Here is a 25,381-nt window from a genome sequence, read left to right as displayed (position 1 = left end):
CACAGGAACAGAGGGTTCTGGAGACATCACTGATGATTTTCCTCAAGAGTCAACCATCAGAGCAACTACTTTCTCTTCATTGTCGAGTACAAAGTCACCATCAGTGACAGCATCACATGAAACTGGAACAAGTGACACTTTGAAAACAGCTATTACCAGAGCTTCATCATTATACAGTACTGAGAAACCAACATCTGGATCAGCTAAAACTCAAGATACTGTTACGACAAGTCTAACAAGTAAAACATCAGCTACACCAGAGATAAGTCCTAGTTTCCCAACATTAGAGGAAGAGAGCTCAGTAGAGCAAACTACTAAAATGTCCAGCAAAGACACTACGGTTCCTACATCTTCTTCGTTGTTTAGCACTGAGAAATCAACTGTTCTTTCCATTGGGGAACAAGCCAGTGCTACCACAGCTCAGACAGAGAGGTCTTCAGTCTCTGCAATAACTGATAAGACGGTACAAAGTGCCATGGTCACTAAAGCAGCTGAAGATGGCTCAGGTGACCAAACATCTGACATGTACACTGATATCTCTTCCCTCATAAATGTCACAAAACTGCCATCATTTACAGGAGAACCATCCATTTCGCCATCCTCTGATGAGACACTCACAAGCTCAATGACAATGTCTCCAAGTTGGGCATCTGTTAAATCCTCTGTTATGGAAATGGATGATGATTCTATCAGCAGTATATCTACAATGGTGGAGTCCATTCCTTCATTCAGTGGACCAACCATGGGCCCTGGAACTGCATCATTGGCAGTTCAACCAACCACTCAAGCTGAAAAGTCTGGAGACAGCAGTGTTGATTTCACCGCAGAGTCCTTACTTCAGGCAACCACTCTGTCCTCAATGTTAAACACTGAAACTCCATCAGTGACTGCCACAAGTCAAACAGAAAGATTGTCAGCTACACCAGAGACAAGTTCTACTCTCTCAAAAACAGATGAAGATGGCTCAGGTGACCAAACCCAATACATGTTCACGCAGTCTTCGTCTGTCACGTCTAAAACCTCTCTGTTTAGCACTGAGGCACCAACTGCAACATCTCCGGTTACATCATCTGCTGTTTCAGACATTAAGGATCAAGACATTAGCAGTGGAACTATAAAGGCTGATTCAGTTCTTACCTCAATTGGATCAACCCTTAAACCGGAAACATCATCATTGCTCATTCCCACAGGAACAGAGGGTTCTGGAGACATCACCCATGATTTTCCTCAAGAGTCAACCATCAGAGCAACTACTTTCTCTTCATTGTCGAGTACAAAGTCACCATCAGTGACAGCATCACATGAAACTGGAACAAGTGACACTTTGAAAACAGCTATTACCAGAGCTTCATCATTATACAGTACTGAGAAACCAACATCTGGATCAGCTAAAACTCAAGATACTGTTACGACAAGTCTAACAAGTAAAACATCAGCTACACCAGAGATAAGTCCTACTCTCTCGAAAACAGACAGCACTGACAATTTCACTAAAGCGCCCTTCACCACAGTAACTGCTGTCTTATCAATGTCTAGCACAGATTTGCCACCAATCACAGCATCACGTGAAACTGAAACAAGTAAAACTTCAGCAATCCAGATCATTGAAGATTTGGAGACAAGTTCTACAATTAGTTTTTCAGAAGAAGACGGCTCAAATGGGCACACAACTGCAATTCTAACAGAGGAATCATCCACTCTGTCTTTTGTGCCAACTACTGACCAAAAAGGGAATCCAAGCAGTCACTCAGCTATAGTTATTGGCAGCTCACGGGAAACAGTTACTGCATCTCCTAGCTCCACAAGCCCATCCATTCCTATAATCGATGAGAGTGAGTTGATTTATCAAACCACCACTGTTGCTGGTAAAAAAAGCACTTTTTCTTCCATGTTCAGCACAGAAAGACCAACAGTAACCACAGGATTACTTGAACCTGACCAAATTTATACCTCTGAATCTACTATTACGTCTCCTCCAACTGACATCTCATCATCCTCTTTGTTCAGCACAGCGAAACCTATGATCACAACTGTTGCAAGTGTGGCAGCCACAAAGACAATGACAGATATTACTTCATCTCTTCACAGTACTGAAAAACCTAAAGTGGTTTCAGCGAGCACAATGCATGCAGAGGGCTCTGGTGACCAGTTCACTGATATGTCGGCTCAGATCTCAGCTGTGACAGATTCTTCGGTTGCAACCTCCTCTCATGGCACTAAAATCATTGACGTTTTAAAATCTCAAGTAACCATAGCTTCTTCTCTCTACAGTACTGAGAAACCCACACTAGTACCACCAACTGCATCCATCGAATCTAAAACCAAAATCCCATTTTCTACAGCCACAGATACAATTGAAATAGCTGAGACTCAGACCACATCACAACCTATTGTTGAATCATCATCCCAAACTACTTCACTGTTGATGAAAGAAGACTCTACAGATGTTACCCACTTTTCTACCACAATTGAGGCTACTTCTGTATCAGACTCTGACACATCTGAATCCACAGATAAAACTCCAACAACAACAGCCTTTGATCAACACACAATAATGACCTCTGAGCCATCAATTGCCTCCACTTTTATGGGAGGAGAAAGTTCAAGTGCAGGAGATTTTACAACAGTCCCAACAAGTACTTTTACCTTGGGAACCTCTCAACCCATGGCGATCCCTAGTGTCACTGTGTATACCTTAAAGGAAACCTCCACATTTATTGACATGGAGAGCTCTGGCAGCTCTACCGATGAAGATGATTTGGAATCTAGTACAGATGGATCTGGTGCAGGGATATCCATTGAGACTACCATAAAACCCCAGAAAGAATTTACTGAAGCCATAGATGAGACTGAATTTGATGACAAAGTGAGCACCCCTGACATGTTAAGTGTCGCATCCTCAACTCAATCCAACACACAGCTTACCAAGGAATTTATGACATCAACTCAATCACCACACCTGACAAGCAGTGAGCATTTTATTACTGAACAGGGCAGTGGGGTCTTCACAGATGACTCTACATTGGAGGATGAGAGTTCAGGTGATGATCTTTCTGATGGACCAACTACATTTGAACCAGTCACAAGTCATCCCCTGTCCACAACTGTTGCAGCTACAAAAGGAATCATGTTATCATCTAGTGCTGTTGCTTTTCCTGAGGAGAGCTCAAGTGACCAAACAACTGCTTTATTGGACATTAAAGATATAGAGATAAAGAGTACAGCTTCTTCCCTATTCAGCACAGAGACACCTAAAACAACAACATCATTGCATGAAAGTGGACCATATGTTTCAACATCTGCTCAAACAGTATCATCTTCTCTCTACAGCACTGAGAAACCAAACATAACAGTATATGCTGTAACATCTGCCCAGTTGGGTAACACGTCTTTATCTGCAACAGCTACATCAACACCAAGTTCAGCCTTCACATTTGGAGAAGCCACAGGTGAAACTGAAACCCTTGTGTCTTTCACAGCAACCACTGATGAGCAGGTTTCCTCACAGTCGGGGGACATTGCTCCAGATACAGAAAGACCCATCGCTTCTGAATCGACAGTGCCTTCTGTCTCAAGCATTGACCAGGAGGAATTTACTCTAGCCGAGCACATAACGCAGTCATCCTATACAACTGTCTCCCCCCATACAAAAGAAGCGTCAGTTAGTGATCACTCTGCAATTGACTTCACCACAGAAAGCTCAAGCACTGAACATAAGCAAACTGTAGGCACAATGATGTCCCCCCCTATTCCCTCCATTATATATCAAAGCATCACAGACCAACAGGTTGTCATCATTACTCCCAGTAGCAGCATAGCCAAAACTGACCTAACTGAACAAACACCTACCATGGTCCTGCATGTGTCTAAACCATCAGACAGCACAACCATCATATTCACAGAGGATGCAAAAGATGAAGATGAGCTTTTCTCTACAGCTACAGACAGTATGAGGGAAGGAAGCCCCACTCCCGAACTTATTACCAAAGATGATAATATCATTGATGCAGACACTATCTCCATAGTTCCCTCTTCTTCCTTTTACCCAACAATTCAGACAGAGGAAGCTGGAGGTGTCACACCAATTACAATGTCTCAAATGTTGGAAGTAACAGAACAATCAGAAGGTTCAGGGACTGATGCCACCTTCTTTACTCCTACACCAGTAACTTTACATGCAACCTCAATCACTGAATTGGCATTAGCCTTTTCGTCTTCAGAATATTCAACACCCACTCCAAAACCAACAATTGTGGAAGGTGTATCTAGTATGGAGACATCTAGTGAAGAGGTGGAGACATCTAGTGAAGAGGTGGTTACATCTAGTGAAGAGGTGGTTACATCTGCACCACAGGCCACTCCAGCTAACACTCTGTCCACAAATTCAGTCTCTCAAGTAACCCATTTAACTACACCATATACTGTATTTCCTAATGAGACACAATCAAAACCAGTTCCAGAGCTGGTGGACAATGACTTTTCAGGCGATGACACTGCTGATAATGTTACTGAGTCTATCACTGAGATTGCTGCTTCATCATTTGTGCCTTCTCAAACTTTAACTGAAACAACAGACTCAAGCTCAATCACACCGGTGTCAAGTGAGGAGTATATGTTCAGCACAGTAGAAAAAGAAAATAACATGACATCCTTACCCACAGCCGTTCCTGACACAAGTCATGGCCCAACAGATGAAACATTAAGTGTGACCATTTCCACGCAAACTGTTGCTGCCACACAACTTACATCAGTGTCCACTGAACCTGGCACACTCAAAACAACGAGTAAAGCTTTTAATGAAGAATTTTCAGGTGATGACTCTAGTGAATGGACAGCATCTGAGAAAACAACATCAACATCTACAGTCTCTTTACTGTTCAGCACTGAAAAACCAACTGTTGCCCCTGAACAAAGACATACAAATGGGGTGATTCCAGGTGAACAAAATCAAAGTATGTTCACTGAGGGCATAATAACAACAGATAAGGCAGAACACATCTCACCAACCTCACCTGGCACTGCCACAGGAGAGTTTACAAAGTCACCAGCAAGTGCTCCCTCTTCTCTTTATAGTACAGGGAAACCATCTGTCACTGTTTTGAAAGACGTAACTGATGCAGACACTTCAATGTATCCAACTTCTGCTCCACTAACAACTTCAACCTTCAACATGAAGGTAGAACCAGTAACATTTTCCGTGACCTCAACTGAACCTGCCATGGAGCATATAGCAATTGCAGTATCACATACTGCTTCCAGTCTTTATAGCACTGAGAAGCCAACTGTCACATCATCTCCTGATGTTACTGGGAAGGATAGCTCTGATGATTACACTGTCACAAAACCTGCAACACAAAAAGATACTCTTCTGCACAGTACAATGGACCAATTGCTTTCCACAATGACATCACCTCCTCACTACAGCACAGATACATTTTTAATCCCAAGTAACATTGATGTTGTAGGCTCTGGAGATTACCTTTCAGAAACCACAACTGCATCATCTAAGACTTTGACAATCAAGACTGAAAATACTGTGGCCCCTCCACTCTCCCATCATTTCAGCACAGAGAAACCCACCACAATGACCTTAGAGTATACAACTCAAATGAGTGAGATAACCACAGAGTTAGTGAAAGCATCATCATCAGAAACAGTTTCAACTCCTACCAATGGTGCATTATCAACCCCAGCACATGAAGAGAGCACAAGGGACCACGTTACCTCTAAATCTACAAAAGAATCAACTTCCACATTGACAGTATCTTCTCTTTCAAGCTCTCCCAAGCCTGATGTAATGGTTCAGTTTGTTACTACTTATGTACCTGAACCAGATACGGCACAATCTGAGGTGTCCTTCCAACAGGCCCGCTCTGAGATCATGTTCACTCATCATCCACACATTGAAATCTCCTCTGAGAAAACTGTGTTGGCCACAACCAGCCCAATGATGCCAAGTGAGGAGTCAAGCCAGCACTTTGAACCTAGTGATGTGATTTCCCAGACTGCAATTACACCCTCATCACTGAAAGAGAAAACAGCTGAAGCACAGAGCCAAGCAGCTATGACCAACGAAGTTTCAACTGATGCTAGAGGTAGCACAGTTGAAGATAGTAAAACATCTGTTGACGACTCAATAACTTCCCATCTTACTGATCAAACTGTTTATTCTAAAGGGACAGAGCCTTCCTCTGCAGACTCAAGCTCAGTGGAAACATCTGCAGTGAGTTCAAGTGAACAAACTCTAGAAGCAACAGCTTCTTCACTTTCAATGCCAACAAAAGCGATGCCATCCTCAACTGTGTCCTCACCTTTTAGCACCGAGACTCCATTGGTTGCTTCCATTTCTGATGTCACTGATCGAGTGTCTTTTGAAAAGTCATCAACAACATTGCCCAAAACGGTGACAGGAAAGACAGGAGAGACTGCAACTTCCCCATCCACCTATCAAAAGTCAACTGCAGTGTCAAGTTTTTCAAGTACATCATCGGAGAGTGAGGACATCCCTGTTTTAACAGAAACAACTATGAGCATTTTAACAGAAGAAGAAGGTTCAGGTTCTGTCACTCCGGATGTTTCCTCTGTTTCCGGTACTATTGATTTGGATATAACCACAAGCACTTTATCACCTGAGATGGCAAACACCCAAACAGATCAACTAGAACCCTCTACCTCTGAACAAACCTCAGGTCCGAAGGCAACTGAGACCTTCATCACTGACGCTTATGCAACACAATACCGTGCTGTGACCAGCACTGAAGAGTCACCAAATACATTAACTTCTGTTGAATCAGGTTCAACAGCTTCTGAAAGTGAAGAGACACAAGATGCAGACCTAACAAGCACACATCAACCTATTGGTGTTACTCATGCAGCAGAAATCTCTATGAGTTCAGAGACTAAAGTAGTAGTCACCACAATGCCAACAGAACACATTTCCCTTGAATCTACTTCAAATGTTCCCTCAAAATCATCACCATCACAGCCTGAAGTCATGGTCCAATTTCTCACAACGTTTTCCCCTGCAGAACACCTAACCACTCCCCAGAGGTCATTTGAACAGGCCAGATCAGAGATTGCAATAACACACATGCCTCACACTGATCTTTCTTCTCATGATATATCACTGACCACGACTCGCCCTATGTTCACAAGTCATGAAGCAAACCAGATTACAGAATCAACAACTGTGCCCGCTACCTCTTCTTCTGTGGCTGAAGCTGTTTCTGCTTCAGTGGAAGATGAGACAGTTGAATCCTTGAATCCTGGTGCAAAGCCAGAACCATCTCCAGATACAGTTCACCAACCCACCTCTTTAGAAAATATATATAATGACAATACAGATTATCCCGTCCCAGATTATGAAGATCCAAACCTTACCATTGTTGAATCAACTCCACCATCCAATAAAACCAAAACATCACAAGACACAGCAGTGTTCCTTACTACACCAGCTGTTGCTCCTCAACCATCTGAGAGTCAACCTACTGACTCAGTAAGCAGTTCTGGAAGTAGCTCAGAAGAAAGGTCTTCTACAAAGTCTCCCGTAGAAGCAGCAGCAGCTATCACTTTCTTGCCTTCTGCTTCAGCTCCCGTCAGTACAGCATCCTCCTCTAGTTCTGAGAGTGGTTCAGAAAGCATTAGCAGCTCAGGAGAAAGCATGTTGATCAAGATAGATAATAATGAAGTTGCGAACGTCACACCTGAAATGATATCTGCCACGACTAGGTCACCATTTATCCTTAGCACTAGGGCTGAAAGTGGGTCCGTCAGTTCTGAGAGTGCATCCTCCAGCTCTGAGAATGTGTCTGATGAAATTACAATTACTACAAAGAAACCAAAGATCATCAATACGGAGCAACAGTCCCTGTCCCTAGATGAAATTCTGACAGTATTCAAGGTCAATGCTACGACAGCCTCAAAGATAGAGTCCACTAGTGTTGATAGTACCTCTGGTAAAGAAGATGAGAGCAAAATGGACGTCTCTACTTACACTGAAATACCCACAAGGACCCAAACAGAGTTCACAACGGCACCAGCTCAAGCCCAAAGCCATTCAGTTTTGGATGCATCTCTAGCCACCACTCCGTCATCTTTTTCTGAGGAACAACATAATGACACAACAGTCATTAAAGGAGAACCACCACTAACAGGGGAGGAAACAACTGCATTAGCTGACATAGGATTCGAGTTGGGGCACACTGTCGATGGCGAGACAGTCGAAATACAAGGTATGTCTTTTAACGGCTTATATTCCAATACAACAAAATGTGTATGCTCATAATAATTTCCTTTTCATGCAACTCTTATTACCCTTTTTCATGTACAGACTCGTGTACAGAAAATATTTGTCTCAATGGAGGATCTTGCTTCAAGAGTGGCAGCATCTATACGTGTAGCTGTACTCCTGGTTACGGTGGTTATCGCTGTGAAACAGGTAATAAACTGTCAATTATTTCTCTCACAATTTCTTATGGCCTTAACTTTGAACCAGGAAGCATCTGCCAAATCTTGTTTTAACTATATTTTGTTATTCATTATGTCTGTTTCTTATGTAGACATCGATGAGTGCCAGTCAAACCCATGCCGCAATGGAGGTACATGTTTTGATCGGCTGGCCTACTTTACTTGTGTCTGCCTACCAAGCTACTCTGGGCTGTATTGCGAGGAGGGTAAGTTTGTGGTTGGTTGGAATGATTCTCTTCTTGTCTTATTTTATTTCAGATAAACCCATTTTTTCATGTCATTATTATTCTAAATTGGTCCAGCTGTTCAGCTAAAATCTCTTAATTTAGTTTACACCATTTTTAAATTACATGATAAATAATTGTAACCTATGGGTAAGTCTTGAATTTGGTAACTTGTTAGGCAATTGTTACTCACGATTGCTGCCCTGGGAAATAAAACAGAAAATATAGACTGTGAATCAATAATGACACACTCACAATACATCTATAGAGCATTGTCTTCTGTTTCTCCACTGCATTAGCTGAATCAAAAACACTTTAATCATCTCATAACCACAATCTGAAAGTTGTGTCTGAAAGTACTTCAGGCACTCTTGAACTTTAGTTTCCACATGTTACAGACACACAGACATTCATTTCTCAGTGCTAGGTTAAATGCGGTGTACACTACACCTTAGGTATGCTAGACATTGAGTCACTCCTTAAAATGTATTCTGACATTTCTATATACCTATATAGTTTTCCTGTTATGGCCACCTTTCTTATCAAATGGGTTGAACCCAGGGCATCATCTGAATTCTGAATCCGATTAGTCTTGACCAGAACCAGAAGTAGGGATCACTCATCAGTGAATCACACCCGTGCGCTGTACTCAGACACAGTTGCTGTCTTAAAAGTTTTGCCAGGAGAACGTGAGAAAATGAAACAACCCAAAAAATGTTTTTCCTCAGTGCCTCGGAGGAGCGGAAGGAGTAAAATAATACTTTATATCTGAGGGAAATATACCATTGGTAGGGTCAATAAGAAGACACTATCAAGGTGTGACAGAGAAAAGTTCAAATGTTTGGTAAAATAATAGGAACATCTAAAAACAATTGAACCTTATCCCAAATCTATTTCATATCGCATCATCTTTTGAGTGTCTGGGTCTGACATCAATTTGACCTTTTTGCAACTCCATAGCTAATGCTCCATTCATTTTTCTGTCTGTAATTCGGAATCTTGATTTGTTGATTTGGTTTTGCAGTCTTGCTTACCTGTGAAGTACTCTGAAAAGAACCATACTCATCTACCTTTTGATGATAATTGGCACTGAATTACATTCCTTCTAGTTTTGCCTCCACCTCCTTATAGTGATGATGTTAAGGGCTGCAATAACTAATCCATAATGTTGTTCCCAGCCAGGTTAGAGTCAGAGATAACTGCAGGCCTGAAGGCTCAGTATATCAGGTGTTAGAGGTAGTTTGGATGCAGTAGATGAGATAATGTCATTATGTGGTGGAGGTGTAGATACATCGATTCATGGATGAAAGTAAAATAGGGTTCTTCCATTTTTTAAATGCATGTAATGTCTATCAATCTGTTGCAAATATGTACCTCATCCCATATTGCTTTCTCTACCATCAGATACAGAAACATGTGACTATGGCTGGCATAAGTTCCAGGGCCACTGCTACAAGTACTTCCCCCAAAGAAGAAACTGGGACACAGCAGAGAGAGAGTGTCGCATGCATGGGGCTCATCTCACCAGCATCCTCTCCCTCGAGGAGCAACATTATGTCAACCGTAAGTTAAAAATCACATTTGTAGACTATCAACAAGGGCAACACAAGATATTTATTAAACCCTTATCATTAAACACCAATTCAGCTTTACATTCAATGCAGGAAAAGTATTAATCAAAATGCTATCCCTATATCTTCCTATGTTTGAAACCAGTCCTGGACATTTTTCCAGAGGGAAACGCAATCTGCTGTAATTCACTCTTTCTTCTATGGCAGGTCTTGGACAGGACTACCAGTGGATTGGCCTGAATGATAAGATGTTTGACAGTGATTTCAGCTGGACTGACGGCAGACCTGTGGTAAGATACTTTCTCACCTTTTTTTGTCTCAAGAAATGTGGCACAGAGACAGGTTAAACATGTGTAAAAGCTGCCAATGATAGACACAGTCATCTTGGGAGAGTTATTATTATTTGGGTCTTTGGTGACTTTCTCATGACGTTCTCTCCTGCCTCACATTGTTACACACTGATGGGTGGCTGCTTTGTTATAGCACATATCGTAAGGTTGTTTTTAATAAGTGTCAGTCCAGTACAAGAAAACCAATAGTTTCAAAAATACTTGAAGATAAATCTAATTTAGAGGAGATGGCACAGATTGGAAATGCATGCTGCTAATATATGCAGTGTTTAAAAACAGCACAGAAGTGGAAACATGTTTAGGATAGTAATCAGCTGCTGAAAATTCCCCTCACTAGATAGGAAAGTTTCTAATGACTATGTGCATCCGTGTCGTACAGATAGATGTCCTCACTTTAAAGATAATCATCCAGGAACAGAGATAGGGGAAGCATAGAGGCAGCCTGGGGGTAAAAAGACAAGCAGAGGCTGCCTATGGGGACCCTTGCTCAGCTGAGAGATTGAGGGGGGTTGAGGGTGTGAGTGAGACTGTGTAGAGGGGAATTTGGCAGGCGTGGACAGGAAGGATCCCCCTTCAACCCTCACACATATCAGAAGGTCCAGCCAGTAGACAGCCACCCGGGGGAAGGGCTACCAGGCAGGCAGACACACAGATGGACAGCACCTGTGCTTGGCCGCAGAGAGACAAAAACATTGGAAGCAGCCCAGGGGACCTGGGTGGGTGGTCCCCTCTAGTTGATCTAACTATTAAACATGGATACCTAATAAATAACAGTAACATGTTTGCTTTGCAAACATTAAAATATATTTCATTATTATCAACCGAAATGGTCAGGTTGGTGTATCTTTGGTTGTGCGTGTGGGTGATCAAAGTTTGTGTGATTGTTTTGAGTAGGATGCAGGCCTGCTGTGCAGTTGATGGGTCACCCATTTGTAACTTTTAGTGAGCTGAGCAGGAAGTCAGTGTGTGTTTGTTAACCATAATGACAGAGTAGCAGAGCCTCAAGGCATGATCGGAGTGGGTGGGTGATGGGGGTCACAGCTTTGAAGAGGCTGTTTGAACCTTGAATGTGCTGAAAGACTTCAGGTAGCAGCGACTCCTGGTTGAATGCCCCACAGCACTACAGCTGTGTGTATACTGTATTACTTTGTAAATGTACATCTGTGTTCGTTGGGATTATTGCAGACTACACATGTAATGCTAGGTATGCAGGTGTGACGTAATAACATTGCGTTTATGGTTTTTCATTCTAATGCAGCCCTTTTGGTCAGTACCTGTGGCATTAACTGTATACCGATCATTTCCCATATGAAGTGACATGTAAGTGTGTTGTTGTTCGTTATGAATCGTAGTAAAGGGCAATGGACACTGTCTTTTAGAAACCTGTCAAATCACTGTTATGGCTGCTCATTCCACAGCTTACAATTAGATTTGCTGAACATAGTTGGCAACACCACTTTAAGATTTTTGGTGTAGGTATAATAGACTATATTTACAATCAAAGTTCTTAATTCTCTGCTCTTATTTCAGCAATATGAAAACTGGAGACCCAACCAGCCTGACAGCTTCTTCTCTTCTGGTGAGGATTGTGTTGTGATGATATGGCACGAGGACGGCCAATGGAATGATGTTCCTTGCAACTACCATCTGACCTACACTTGCAAAAAGGGCACAGGTAAAAAGGACTTTGGTGTTAGCACATATCCTCTTTTACTTTACGGCATGTGTTTTTGAGAGGAGAAAGGTCTTCTGTTACTGTAAAAAATACTCACTTTAAATGTTATCATCACCTCTGATTCTCAGTGGCCTGTAACCAGCCCCCTCTGGTGGAGAATGCACGTACCTTTGGTAAAAAGCGTGAGAGGTATGAGATCAACTCGCTGGTGAGATACCAGTGTCGAACAGGCTTTATTCAGAGGCACGTCCCAACTATCCGTTGTCGTGGAGATGGACGATGGGATAGCCCTAAAATAGCCTGCAATAACCGTAAGTACAAAAAATAATATTCTTAGTGTCTCTTACTGTTTAGGATTTTGACAATTACAATACGTGTTTTTTTAACTAATACATCCTTTTTTTTCTAACAGCATCAAGCTATCAGAGGAATGTTTTCCAAAAACATCAACACAAGAGTCTCTACAGCGTAAACAACTTTAAAAGTTCTCCGGACGCAGCCTTTCACCATCAGCGCTACCGGGGAAGAAGAGAGAGAACTGAACATAAGCAGAACAGAAAGTAATGCCATTTAACGGGGCACAGCTTCCCCTGGACAAGAACACATGGCTGATGCTTGTGTGAAAGAGGAAAACGATTCCCCAAGAAAAAGCACATGAGAAAACTCATCAAAAGAAACCAGGCGGATAACCTGCAGCTTTTGTTGCGTTTTGGATGACAATGGAATCTTATCAAGTGCCTTTTGAAAAGATGTTGATACATAACTTTTCTTATCAAGGAGCACAGTTTTATAACAATGCCAATGTGGATTTAACACTTTCAGCTGGCTACTGGAAAAGCAAAAAAGTGTACTCATTCTTTTTAAACTGCGGACGTTTTTTATTTTTCCAGCTTATCAAATAATACATTCATGACTGTTGTCTAATGACTTGTACACCAAATGTTTTATTTAAAATCACCATAAGTATTCCTTATTCATAGAAAAAAAAGCTGTTGTGAAAATATAGCGCTTATGTTATGTAAAGCAATCCATTATGTTGTCGTGCTGTTTTAAGCTGGACTTCATTTTAAAGAGCATGCATGCATATGCAGATATAAATATATTGAAGTCCTCACATTTTAACCATGTTTATTCTGTGTCAAGACATCCAAATTCCCACTACACAATTGGAGCCATGGAAATATTTAGAGTCCAGATTATTAACAGGCCCATGTCTGTGATGGAGACCTTCAACTTCCATTCGTCAATGGCTGTCATCAATGTGTTGTCAGGATAATGTTTATGAAAACTTTTCTTTACACAGACATTTTTTAAACTTATTAATATTATTTTGTGTGATTTTAAGCAATTTAATATGAGAGATTGTTCTCTAAGTACTTACGGACAAAGCCTTTATCCACTGATCAAAGTTGATGTCCATCACTACTTTCAAATGAAAGATGGAGGTGTCTCAGCAGCCTGTATCTTCTGCTCCTGTGTGTTCAGTGCAAAACTGAGTTGCCACAGCATGTTTACAATAACTTTATTGCAGTTTATAATTACACACCAAATAGTCCTGCTCTCATCTGTTGCTGTTGTGCTGTAGCCTGTGATGGTTTTTCTAGGTTATGCTTTTCTTCGGGACACGTAACCTTTCTGTTATTGTGATCGATTAAAATCAGCCTTTGAGAGAATGTATTTTGTGAAACACTCAAAAAGACTTGAACATTACGGCTGTTTAGGAACAGATGCATATAATTTATTTTCAAGCTGCTCTTGAACTCCTTACTTGTTCTACACTTACAGATACATGTGATTCTATCCCCTGTCCCAGCTGTACTCTTCATATATTTCTATTGTATGATCAAGAGGAGACCAGCCACAATCACAGGCTGTTGGAAGCGGATGGATCTTTAAGGCCAGCAGTGGACCAGAGACTATAGCCCCATTGGCTGCAATAATGTTCTGTAAAATTAACAACACACTTTTACATGTGTATGTTTGTGTATTTCTCCAGCATTTTTAAAGGGAAAATGTATTTGTTTTGTCTGCCTGTGAATGTCAGTGTGTGTGCCTTAATGTGCACATAACATCATTTTCTATTTAAACTGTTTTTTATTTTTTTTTATTTTACAATGTGAATGTCTGGGATGTTTGTGAATTTTTTTTAAAGAGCTCAAAGTGTTTTTTTTCCTGCTTTAAATCACCAAAGAAATAAAAATAAATATATGGATATTCTATACTAATAACATTTCATTTGGACTTTTTAAGGAAATGTTTGGGAAATGTATTGGAAAGCATTGTACAGTGTTTGAGAGTTGTGCATGTTCATTTTTACGATTCAATTCAACAGAAATTCAATTAGCAATATGTTTGTTTTTCAGTTTTGTAGCGCTTTTATGGAGAAGCCACCTTTTAAAAGTATCTATGTTCAGTATTCCAATAGGCAGTTAAAGAGGCTAAATGAATTCAGATGTCCTCATACACCAAGATACATTTTGTATTGAGTAAGTAGTGTGGGTGTTTCACCAGCAGGTAGCACTATAAGACTAGACCATAAACCTGACATTTTGTCTGCAGAATACCAAAGACAAGGGTAGACCTTTCATTGAATTCTGTAAAGCCACCACACAAAATATAAACATAATATATGGAATTAACACTGAATTCTGTGAATCACAATCAAGCTTTGCAGAGGATCATACCAATGTTCAAAGTAGTGTCGCTTCTTGCCCCTACATAAACAAATCAGACATGCAACAAACCTCTTGGTCGACAGACAGTACATTCAGGGGGAGTGGAAAGGAAATGGGAGATGTGAATTATAGCTAACATATGGAGTCAGAATTGGATTAAGGACGCTTGTTCTGAAATGGCTGATGCTGCAGAACTGTGGACTTGCAATTACAATACAGTTTTCCGATAACATGGCTGTTTGTGGCTCCTATGGAATGTAACATATTTGTCATGCCTTCATGGCCGTGCATTAAGGAAACAGATAATTCAACTGGGTGTAAAAACAGAAGCTGCTTTAGTACATTACAATGCACCGCTGTTCCCACTGGCCTCTTTACACTGATTGGAAGTTGTCAGTGATATCATAATATGCCTAATATCAAAAAGCAGCATTACCAGTGTAATAACATCAAGTTGGTTTATGTAATCTTCATGTCAGTATGGATTGCTGGTTTTTGCTGTGACTGCCAACTGATGTCATTAAGAGCAGACTTGACTTGTGATTAAAGGCGGCTCCTGGGTGCCCCAGCAGGAGTAAAACCATACTCTTACCTCATAAAATGTCTCATGGGTGATCAGTGGAAAAACCTGGCCCTCTCAGCCCATTTCTCTCTGGGGTTTAACAGGCTTACTCGGTTTGTTTTGGAAAGGAAACCCACCCTGGCTCCTGATTTTGTTTCCATTTGCCAGGTGTCTAGTTAGTTGCAGAGTATCTATCATTCGCTCGCATTGGAGAAGCTTGTCTTTTGGGCTTTCTGAAAGAAATCTTAAATTGAAAGAACAAACATACTTGGTAAGTTTTAGAAGGAGATCATGTTTGGGCATTATTCATTCCATAATCTGCTATATTTTCCAGTCACATTAGTTACTCTGGAGTCCTGTAAGTGACAAGCTTTTTGGATGTAGCATCTCCAGACTTCATGGGAGTCAGCCAACATTTATTGGTTGAAGCCACAAAAGCAAACCAAATAAAATCACTCAGCAATGAAACAGAGGTGGTCCACAAGAGCCTCAATTCACCATTTCTCACCAATTGAACTGTCTGTTTCTAGCATAACCAAACTAAAGGAAAAATAAAAGTGTCACTATGCTTAAACTGTACAGGCACAAAGTGTGCATGAGTATAGTTTACTTCTCAAATTTGAGGATTCAATATCATAATTACATTTCTCTATGCTGAAAAAAGTGTAAAACCTTTACTGCAAATTCTCAGTTTCTTCTGTTGCTATCTAGTATAGCTTCCACTGAACAACAAGCTTGCTTCAATGGACTTTTTACCACAACACACATTTACATTTCACTGCTGTATAAACCTTAATCTGACCCCATTCCCATGCATTTCCACAAGCAGTCTTAAGCACTGTGTTACTATACCCTTTGTCTAACTTAATGGTGGGCGGGCATGCTGGCACTGAATAAAAAATGCCAAAGAATACATAAATGTGAGAAAAGTTTAATCTTAAATCCTCTCAACGACATGGGTTCATGCCAGATACATGGCCCCTTATTTGGCAGCTTTAACAATACTGTTGCAATCTGCTTAAACCTCTACGTCCTCACATACTGCATGTTGATTTGGTTGTAGTGGAAGTAAAAAAAGAATCAAATTTAATGTAAAAGTCGTATTCTTTATTTCAAACTGTTTTTTTGTAAAAAGGTAGCCTCCATGGCGATAAGATACAAACATACCTTCACTTTTTTCATGCACAAGTGTTTACAAATGCACAAATGTGAGACAAGTTTTGCTTTTAAAAACAAGTAATCACCATTTTTTCACATGTAGCCTGCAGTAAGTACCCTAACTCAGTGCCCAGGGTTACAAAAAGTAAAACACGAAATATCAAATCATTTTTTTAACGGTACCTAAAAAGGGTGCTGTCGTCTAGATTTCTTTATTACCAGATAATGGTTCAGATCATAGTTACTGCAGCATACCTTTAATGAATCGTTTCACTAAGAGGGACCGCCAGTATTACTTACTGTGATATTAAATGCTTTGTTTGTCTTAGGGAAGGACTACAAATGTGAGGGCTATAAAAGGTTGTGTTCAGGGTATCAGAGGAAAATCTGTACATATTCTGCATTCACTATGGCTGAAATCGTGCTGGTTTGTATTGTTTTCTAAAAACTAAATTTCACCCAAAATAATCTGCAAGTGAGAGGATTAGTTTTTCCGTCTTTAAAAATAAACATGTCATGGAAGAAACTATTACAAAATGTTTTATAATAAATGTTAAAACAAGCATGGTTACAATAGTACAACTGTCTTTCAAATTGTAACGAAGATGATGTAATGGGAGCTATAGATGCAGAATAGATCACAGTCCATCAAGACATTTAAATTCATTTTCTTGTTAAACAGTACATTTCTCAGGTTGAAAATATGTCTAGAGCTTTACAGGGCAAACAGAGCTTTACTCTTATAAGAGAATGATCCAGTTTAATGCTCAATTAAATCGCTCAATAGTGGTAGTTTTGTTCATGAGTCTTTAATCAATCTTAGGTATTTCATCGATGTGATACTTGATAAATGCATAGCTTATTACATTGGTCTTTTCTTAAGATCATTGTCAAAGCAGCAAATATCATCTGCACATGAGCATGAATGCTATTAATCTTGAACTTCACACATCTGATCATTCAGTGGAGGACAAATCAAACTGAGATAATGTTTCACAACAATCAAGTTTTAATCTCTGTCACATCACTCATATTAACAGTGTCGCATTTACCCCAACAGTCTGTTTAAAATGAATGAATGCACAGTCGAGAAAAACAAAACTTAATGGCTACAGAATATGTTGTCAGTCATTGCATATGGAAGTAAGATGTACAGTATTTGTTTTTAAGGAGTTAAAGAGGGTTATCACAGCTTCAGAAAGGTATTCATGCTAGGTAAGATCCAAAGCTAATCTGCTTTGTTGTTGTTTTTATTTGTTGTGGTTGTTGCTGCTCTTTGGTGGTTATGACTTCCCTTTTCCTAGCTAAAGCCTTACTGCTCCTTGAAACAGTAGACACCATAAGACTTTTGAGTCTTGTCTGGGAATCCAAGAAGGCGCACTGCAGCTTCTTCGGGACTGCAGTTCTTGCGGGGCCTGGAAATGGGGTAGCGGACACTTCCGTCAGCCAACCATCCGGCATCGCAGCGATCGTAGCTATCAAGCTTCCAGGCGGAGTATATGTGGCCCACCTTGGCGATCTCTGCACCATCGTCTAAGCATGCCTGCACGGCCTCATCAAAGGTCAGCCTGTCGGGTTGAACCAGCCAATAGAAACGTCCTGCAGCAGAGAGAGCAAAATGAATGGTCTGGAGAAAATATAACTATTAGTAGGTTTCAAGTAGCGTTGAGTATCCTCTTCCCACATTGGTCAACCAATCTAGGCCATTGATAGTCACATTTTTACAGAACCATACATGTCATGTGTTTTCTGGTGCAGGAACAATGAATACAAAATGTATTAAAATTAGAGAATGGTTAACAAATAAAAAGAACTTACCTGTGAGAGCACTAGAAAAGCAGAACACGTCAAATCGGCTGATCTGTTTATCACGGCGGCCATAGCTTCTCAGGCCTGGCCCGTTGTTGGTACCTCCACAAGGCCCTCTGGGGTTGTTGATGGGGTACTGTACTGTGCCATCACTGAGCCAACCAGCATTGCACCAGTCCAGGCCGCCCTTCCAGGCATCAAATAGCTGATCAAAGGTGGCGACAGAAGCATTTTGCTTCTGACAGGCCTGCACAGCATCGTCGAAGTTCAGATTGTAGCGGGCAACAAGTGGGGTATATGGGAACACAACGCCTGAGCAAAGCAGAAAAGATACAAATGTACATGTGAAGTGAAAGGCAGTTGTCTCATACGCCAAACTTTGTATAATATTGGGCTTCTCTATCACTCTGCATGAATTAAAGGATTGTCTTATGTAAACTAAAGGCATACAATGTGCTAATAATTAGACACCAAAGCAATCAGTCGGTCAGTTGTTTGAGGACATGGGCTGTAAAACATAGAAAATGTGTTTCCGTTTACTGTTGTTGAACACTATTAAAATGTAATCTTGGCTGAATCATTACCGCAGTTTGGATGTAACAGCAGAGGCTGATTGTTTTCTTTCTTTTTGTTTTACCACAAGAAAAGAAAATGTGGATGTTTTCAATAACTCAAGAAACAAAAATGTGATGATTAATTCTGATTCATGTTTTATATGGAAATCTATGTGCATGACTGTTGAAAGAACTCCTATTGTAATCACAGTTGGTATATTAACTCATTCTTAGGCCTATCCCTAAGATTAGCTTCTCAACAGATAAAGAGGATTTACCGTCAATCAGACCACCCAACATTTCCAAGGAAACCTCTTGCATGTAGTCTTCTACTCCGTTGATGATCTCACAGTGGTACTTTCCTACGTCATCCCTGGAGAAGTCAGTTATTACCATGGAGGCATCTTCATTGTCGAGCTCCTGCAAAAAGACACGGTTCTCGAAGCCTCCATAGGTTTTCTTATGGAATCCCATTGAAGTCAGAACAATCGTATTCAGTGCTTCATCATCTTCCACCTTGGTCCATTTGATTCGCATACCGTTGTTACCAAAGGCCATGGCATCTTGGGACAGGAGTCTGCAGGGCAGAGTGACGTTGGAACCGAGGTCAGCGAATACCTTAACTGGAAAAAAGGAGAACATTATATAACCTCTTTGAGATTTAGAGTGGTAGTGATATGGATTATGATACTTGTACATATGCTGGAAAATATGATTTATTCATTTGATTACAGCTCTATTTTAAACTTTGTTTCCAAATATTACAGCCACAAATCTAAACAAAAAGACCTTTCCAATGTCTACCTCCTTTTTGGTCACCCTTTTTGTTCATGATTGTACATCACGTTATGGCATGTGTGTACTGTATGTATTATTGTAAACACAGCATACACTCTTTCTCCCACAAAACGTTCAAAGACTCTTAGTGTAGCCAGTTTTGTTTTATTAGATTCAGTATTGGAAAGCAGCCAGTCGTCAGGCCCTGGAGCCAATCCTCCTCTTCAGTCTCCTTCCTATTCTTGTCAATCCTGGTTCTAATAAACCTTTGGTTCCTTAGCATTAACCTTCAAAATAAAGCTCTTATCTTTCATCCGCTGTATCTGATAAGATAATGAAATACAGAATTCAGCTGTCGTAATTTCAATCATATATATTTGTTGCACTCCTGTCCAGACTAGGCCAGCCTTTACCCCTCAGGTCATTTGTTCCTCTCTATGGGTTCCCACAATCTTGCTGACCTCCATGTTTAGACCTCACAGGGCTTGCTTAGTTAAGAGGACCCCAGCCAGCAAGGCCGACTGTGCCAGGCAATAATAAGCACCAGATGGATGGATGTACACAACCCCTGACCCCCACCACCGCAGGTACAGCCTTGAACACTCAACCTTGTAAGTTGAGTGAAATCCTGTCATGCACAGGACTTGTAAGAGAATATGGTAATTATATACCTGAATAAACTTGCTTTGTGGCTATCAGTAGTCTGCAGGTATAACTAGTTATCTAATGAAACCAAGCCGTTGTTGGAATCCTGATTCACTGCCATTGCCATGTCTTGTAGTTTCAAAAAAAAAACTTGCTCTGTTTCAAGTGTTTTTCCTTCCAACTTACTCAAAATGGATGAACTCAGTCTAAACCAGTCTGTTTCTCTTTTCTGATGGATGATGCCAGTATTTGTGTTTGAGGCGACTCAGTTAAGTAGAAACACCAAAGCCATGAATTGAATACTGTGTCACTGGCTCCTCAACAGGGAAATGTTTCCCAGATGGGAAATACAGGAACTAATAGGAGCCACTGGCCTGCTACCTTCAGCTCTGATATAACCATTCCTCCTCCCCCAGCAACCACAGACACACAAACACACAAACACACACACACACACACACACACACACACACACACACACACACACACACACACACACACACACACACACACACACACACAAATATGGACGATGAAATTGCTTCTAATCAACCCCATGCCTAAACTGTCCCAAACCTCCTCTCTAAGCACACAGTACACGTGTGCCTGGACTTTATTCAGTGGTGCTAAGATCATTAGTATTGAGCTCTCCTGCAGAAAGATTTAATTAGCAGAAGCAGTGCTGACATACCTACTCTACCCTTCAGTTAGTGTAAACCTCTTGCCATTTCTTCTTCCACTTCTTTTCAATTTATTTTCATTACACTGCAAACGTTCTCATATTCCAGACTACTCCTATTACCTCATCATCACACCCAGTAGCCCCATTCACCTCTGACTGTTCACTAAGATGCCAGGTATTTTATGAGCAGGCTAAACCCCCTTTTTGCCACTGCTAATTACTAATGTCTTCGAAAGCAGATTTTAAAAGCAGTCTGGACAAGGGTCCCCTTGCCCATTCTGTCAGTGAGGAATGACTCACAGCCTCGCAGTGCCTCATAAATTCTCCACATGAGTAGTAGTTGCATGAGCTGCGTTTGAAACCTGTAGGACCCAGAATGACTAATCCGCTCATCAAAGCCCTGGCCAAGGTGAAGCCGATGGTGACGTCAACACCAGCTCACCAGATGTGCAGCTTTCAGACATGTATGCCTTCAAATGTCCACAGTTTTAAACATTACTTGGTATTAGGGAGAAGCTCAAATAAAGGAGTTCATTTTGCTGTATTTGCTCTGAAACCAACCCCTGCATGCAGTTTCTAACCCTGTAATGTGAGATAGAAGGGGATTGATTAAACATCAAAGTGCCAACATAATGCTGAAAAAAGCTTGAAATGATTTACGGTTTACAGACCAACTTAATACCTTATAGATCACTTAATGTCTCTTTGAAATGGAGAAACCTTGCAGGAACCATTACCTACAGTAATGGTTCCTGCGAGACAGCAGTAGCAGACAGAGGAACAGGCATGTTGAAAGCGATTCCACACTCTTTCCTGCTCCTACAGTTACCAGCAGACATGTCCCACGGGAGAATGTGGCCCCGACCATGTGGGGCTCACTGCACTCATAAAGTAGCAGCCTGTTGTGTGTACTTAGCCTTTCAGGAGAAGGAAGCCATTCTTTTCGTTGTCACACCTCACCCACATCCTATTTATACAAGTCTCTCTGAGGTCAAAGGCTCTGTCAAATTGTCACATTTAACATAAAAATGTCTGTCAAATCATTCTGAACGGATTCCATCAGAAATCTCGGTGGGGTGCATGCGGCTTGGGATGAAAACACAGCAAAGTAAATGAATACGTGGGCATGACAATAAAAAGCCCCGCAGCTGCAGCCAAGACCCGCTGCCATTTTATGATCGAGCACAATTCTCTTTGACTGTGTTAAAGGAGGTAATAGCAAGGGATTGGAACCATCTGCTTCATCGTAACACCAAACTGTAAATTAACAACAACATTACTGTGGTCCAACTTTACTCAGTGACCTGAATCAACAAAAGTGTAATTATGTTGTTAAAAACCCTAAGCATAGTTTGCACTTTAGGTTATTGAATGAACAAAATGTTAATTTGGCTGAAATCCCTCCTCTGTGAAAGGATGGAAATCAGGGAGGAATCACATCTTTATGCAACAATGTGCCACACCCACTGACAGAGCATCTAGATGTGGGATGATTTGCGATATCTCACAGCTTTGTTTTGTTCTGCTGCTGGCCTCTTTTGTCAATATGGAAAAAATAATTAACAAGCACAGCTGCGACAAACACAGCAGGCCAACTCCTACACACTTATTCCAATAAACTCTTTCCTCCTCCCTGTCATGCAGGACATGCCCAGGGTGTGGGAGTGCATGGCTCTTTTGGGTACACTTTTGCAATTCTCACACATGTACAGCAGACTATCATCAATGTCTAACGCTAACACAAAATGCAAAAGCACCAAAAATGCTCCGTGGCTCCGTCAACGTCCTATCTCCTAGCCTAAACACATTTTCAACTGAGCCCCCCGCCCCAACCCATTTCCGGCCAAGCTCCTTTTTCCCACCCAGCCCTAGCAACGGGGCCAAGCCTCAGTACCCAACAACTACATTGAGCATTAGACTTAGCAGACTATTACCTCACAGGGAAAGAGAGTCATTTGGCTGCTGTTCAGCATGGGGCCCTATACGTTTGGCTGCGGGACATTAATCTTAACTCTGCTCCTGTCAGGCTGCCTGTTGCCATGGTGGATTTCCACAAGCATCAGCGCCAGAGTGAGTCAGTATAGGTATAAGAAAAGGCAACGCCCCGTGAACAAACTACACTGCTCATATAGCCAATAAAAGCTATACTATATGATTACGTTTGCCTGAGGCTTGCCAAAGTGTTTATATCATGCAGACAATGAGGTCATATATAAACATATTTGTACTGTATAGTCACATACACACACACACAAACCTGTGACATCACTGGCTAATGGGAGCATTTCCAATGTTTATATTAAGTGAGTGAAACTTTTCTCCCCATAGACAAACCGTTTCCTCCCGTCTTGGAACAGAGAGAGCTGAGAAGCCCTTAATTTGACATCCACTGAGTCAGCTAGCAGGGCTGCTGAAAGCGCATTAAATATCACTCATATGATGATGAGCTCCTAGCTTTCTTTCACCACAGCGGTATATATATTCAGGTTGATGCAGCAACCATCTCAGTGTGTCATCCTGAAGGCTGATGTGAATTTGAATTATGAAAGCCTTATGATGGAGTGCAGGTGCTCTGTGATACGGACATCCTTCTAGGGTTTCATTTGTGTGTCTGCCGCAGGAACAAGCAGGACAAACCACCGACCAAATTACAAGAAAAATGAGAGAAAGCCAAGACTTTACTGTGGGAATTTCCTGACTGTTTTGGCACTCTAGGATTTATATCTAAAAATGGACAAGTAGTACTAGCCAAGTTTTAGCCACTGTGGAACCTGTGACTAATTTGAGTACACACAGTAGTATTTGTGGTGTGGTTTTCATTCAGTAGTGTGGGCAGTGAGTCTGAATGGTACTGTTATTTACAGTTTACAGCCAGTTCATCCTGTGGTCGTCTGTTTGCAGCTTGTCAATGGTGAGTTACACTGTGTGTGTGTGTGTGTGTGTGTGTGTGTGTGTGTGTGTGTGTGTGTGTGTGTGTGTGTGTGTGTGTGTGTGTGTGTGGTAGTAGTAGTGTGTGTGTGTGTGTGTGTGTGTGTGTGTGTGTGTGTGTGTGTGTGTGTGTGTGTGTGTGTGTGTGTGTGTGTGTGTGTGTGTGTGTGTGTGTGTGTGTGTGTGTGTGTGTGTGTGTGTGTGTGTGTGTGTGTGTGTGTGTGTGTGTGTGTGTGTGTGTGTGTGTGCACATGTTACCCCAGAGACGCCTCTGTTACCTACTGCTACAAAGACCCTGTTGTTACACGAGGCTAAGATGAGGTACCACGTGTTTCAGGTCCTTTACATTTATCTTTTTTCTTTATGCATGGTAAGAGTCTTGCACACATACAGATATATGCATTCACAATGGCTGGTTACAGACTCACATATTTAAATATAAAACTTTTTTATATGAATACTTTTCTTACCTTGTAGTTGGGATGCAGAGCCTGTTGGCAGACTGAACGCACTGCCAGCCAGGGTGAGGGAGATAATTGTGATGCACAGCAGACTCGTCATTTTCTCTTTTGCACAAAAGGCCCTCTCTAGTAAAAACATGTAATATATAAACCTTGATAGGTAAAAACTGCACTGAGTTGTCTTAAATATTTTAGGAGAGCCAAATATTAGCTTTTACAACTTTTCCTCTGCTTTATATTAATTTAGCTGTCCCTCTTTTGTCTGTCTTTATGCAGCAGCCGCCGGTGGTGCTACTGGAAAGTTTGGGCTCCTTAGAGGTCCTGACAAGTGGCTTTTATTGTAGCCTTACACGATTGAGACCACTCCCCCTCCCCTCAGCCCATCACCATGCACAGCTCCATACTGGCTCCCCTTTGCCACATTATTTAGGAAAAACTCCCTTCTCTTCCCCCTGAGAGACTGAAGCATACAGCAGAATTACAAGTTCAATTACCCAGCAGATCATTATCCAGAGTGTTGTGTGCATTGAATCGAAGTGAAACTACAATTAAACCATTAGTAATGCAATGCACAAAATGTTAGACAACTTAGGCATGATCTTTTTTAGTTAAGATATACATTTAAAACTATTTTTGCACCACATCCATTGTCACATGACTAGGTATGTTATCAGTTTAATAACTCATTCTGGTGTACACCCCCATTTAATCATGTCCATTTTATGTGTCTTTGGCAGGCTTCAATAACACAAAATCAAAGTTAATCTCCATACGTTAAATATTGTCATGCATCACTCTGAACTCTGTAAATGCCCTAAACTCTGGCCTCTGTCCACCCCCCCCC

The 25,381-nt window shown here is 41.2% G+C and overlaps 2 protein-coding genes across 3 annotated transcripts; one reads left to right on the top strand and one right to left on the bottom strand.

The window, feature by feature from the left end:
- The first annotated feature begins 217 nt into the window (after window positions 1-217).
- On the top strand, window positions 218-13,265 carry LOC104944126 (versican core protein-like). Of its 2 annotated transcripts, XM_010769602.1 has the most exons (9): window positions 218-262; window positions 929-8,231; window positions 8,330-8,437; window positions 8,559-8,672; window positions 10,095-10,253; window positions 10,469-10,551; window positions 12,142-12,286; window positions 12,415-12,597; window positions 12,699-13,265. In XM_010769602.1, exons 2-9 carry the CDS (start codon window positions 986-988, stop codon window positions 12,848-12,850), a joined length of 8,190 nt encoding a protein of 2,729 aa, XP_010767904.1. In that variant the 5' UTR covers window positions 218-262; window positions 929-985; the 3' UTR covers window positions 12,851-13,265. The 2 variants fall into 2 exon arrangements, with proteins under 2 accessions (XP_010767904.1, XP_010767903.1); XM_010769601.1 differs by having other exon boundaries at window positions 256-8,231.
- A 3,343-nt stretch (window positions 13,266-16,608) lies between these two features.
- LOC104944125 (hyaluronan and proteoglycan link protein 1) lies at window positions 16,609-24,842 on the bottom strand. Its single transcript, XM_010769600.1, has 4 exons — window positions 24,547-24,842; window positions 19,323-19,667; window positions 18,500-18,802; window positions 16,609-18,280 (listed from the first exon to the last, which is right to left on the bottom strand). The coding sequence occupies exons 1-4, from the start codon at window positions 24,674-24,676 to the stop codon at window positions 17,994-17,996; spliced, it is 1,065 nt and encodes a 354-aa protein (XP_010767902.1). The 5' UTR covers window positions 24,677-24,842; the 3' UTR covers window positions 16,609-17,993.
- Window positions 24,843-25,381: the final 539 nt, after the last annotated feature.

The sequence above is a fragment of the Notothenia coriiceps genome, unplaced genomic scaffold, assembly GCF_000735185.1.
Source record: "Notothenia coriiceps isolate Sejong01 unplaced genomic scaffold, NC01 NC01_scaffold00007547, whole genome shotgun sequence".
NCBI lineage: Eukaryota > Metazoa > Chordata > Actinopteri > Perciformes > Nototheniidae > Notothenia > Notothenia coriiceps.
The sequence above is the reverse complement of the archived record's forward strand: the minus strand, read 5'-3'. Positions and strand labels throughout refer to the sequence as shown.

Bases quoted from the DNA above. Each gene is read 5' to 3' on its own strand.
- LOC104944126 (XM_010769601.1), top strand. From the start codon at position 320: ATGTCCAGCAAAGACACTACGGTTCCTACATCTTCTTCGTTGTTTAGC. The intron at 8,673-10,094 runs GTAAGTTTGTGG...CTCTACCATCAG, and splicing joins TGGGCTGTATTGCGAGGAGG to ATACAGAAACATGTGACTAT. The intron at 10,552-12,141 runs GTAAGATACTTT...CTCTTATTTCAG, and splicing joins GGACTGACGGCAGACCTGTG to CAATATGAAAACTGGAGACC.
- LOC104944125 (XM_010769600.1), bottom strand. From the start codon at position 24,676: ATGTTTTTACTAGAGAGGGCCTTTTGTGCAAAAGAGAAAATGACGAGT. The intron at 19,668-24,546 runs GTAAGAAAAGTA...CCTTTTTTCCAG, and splicing joins CTCTGCATCCCAACTACAAG to TTAAGGTATTCGCTGACCTC. The intron at 18,281-18,499 runs GTAAGTTCTTTT...TCTCTGCTGCAG, and splicing joins CTTTTCTAGTGCTCTCACAG to GACGTTTCTATTGGCTGGTT.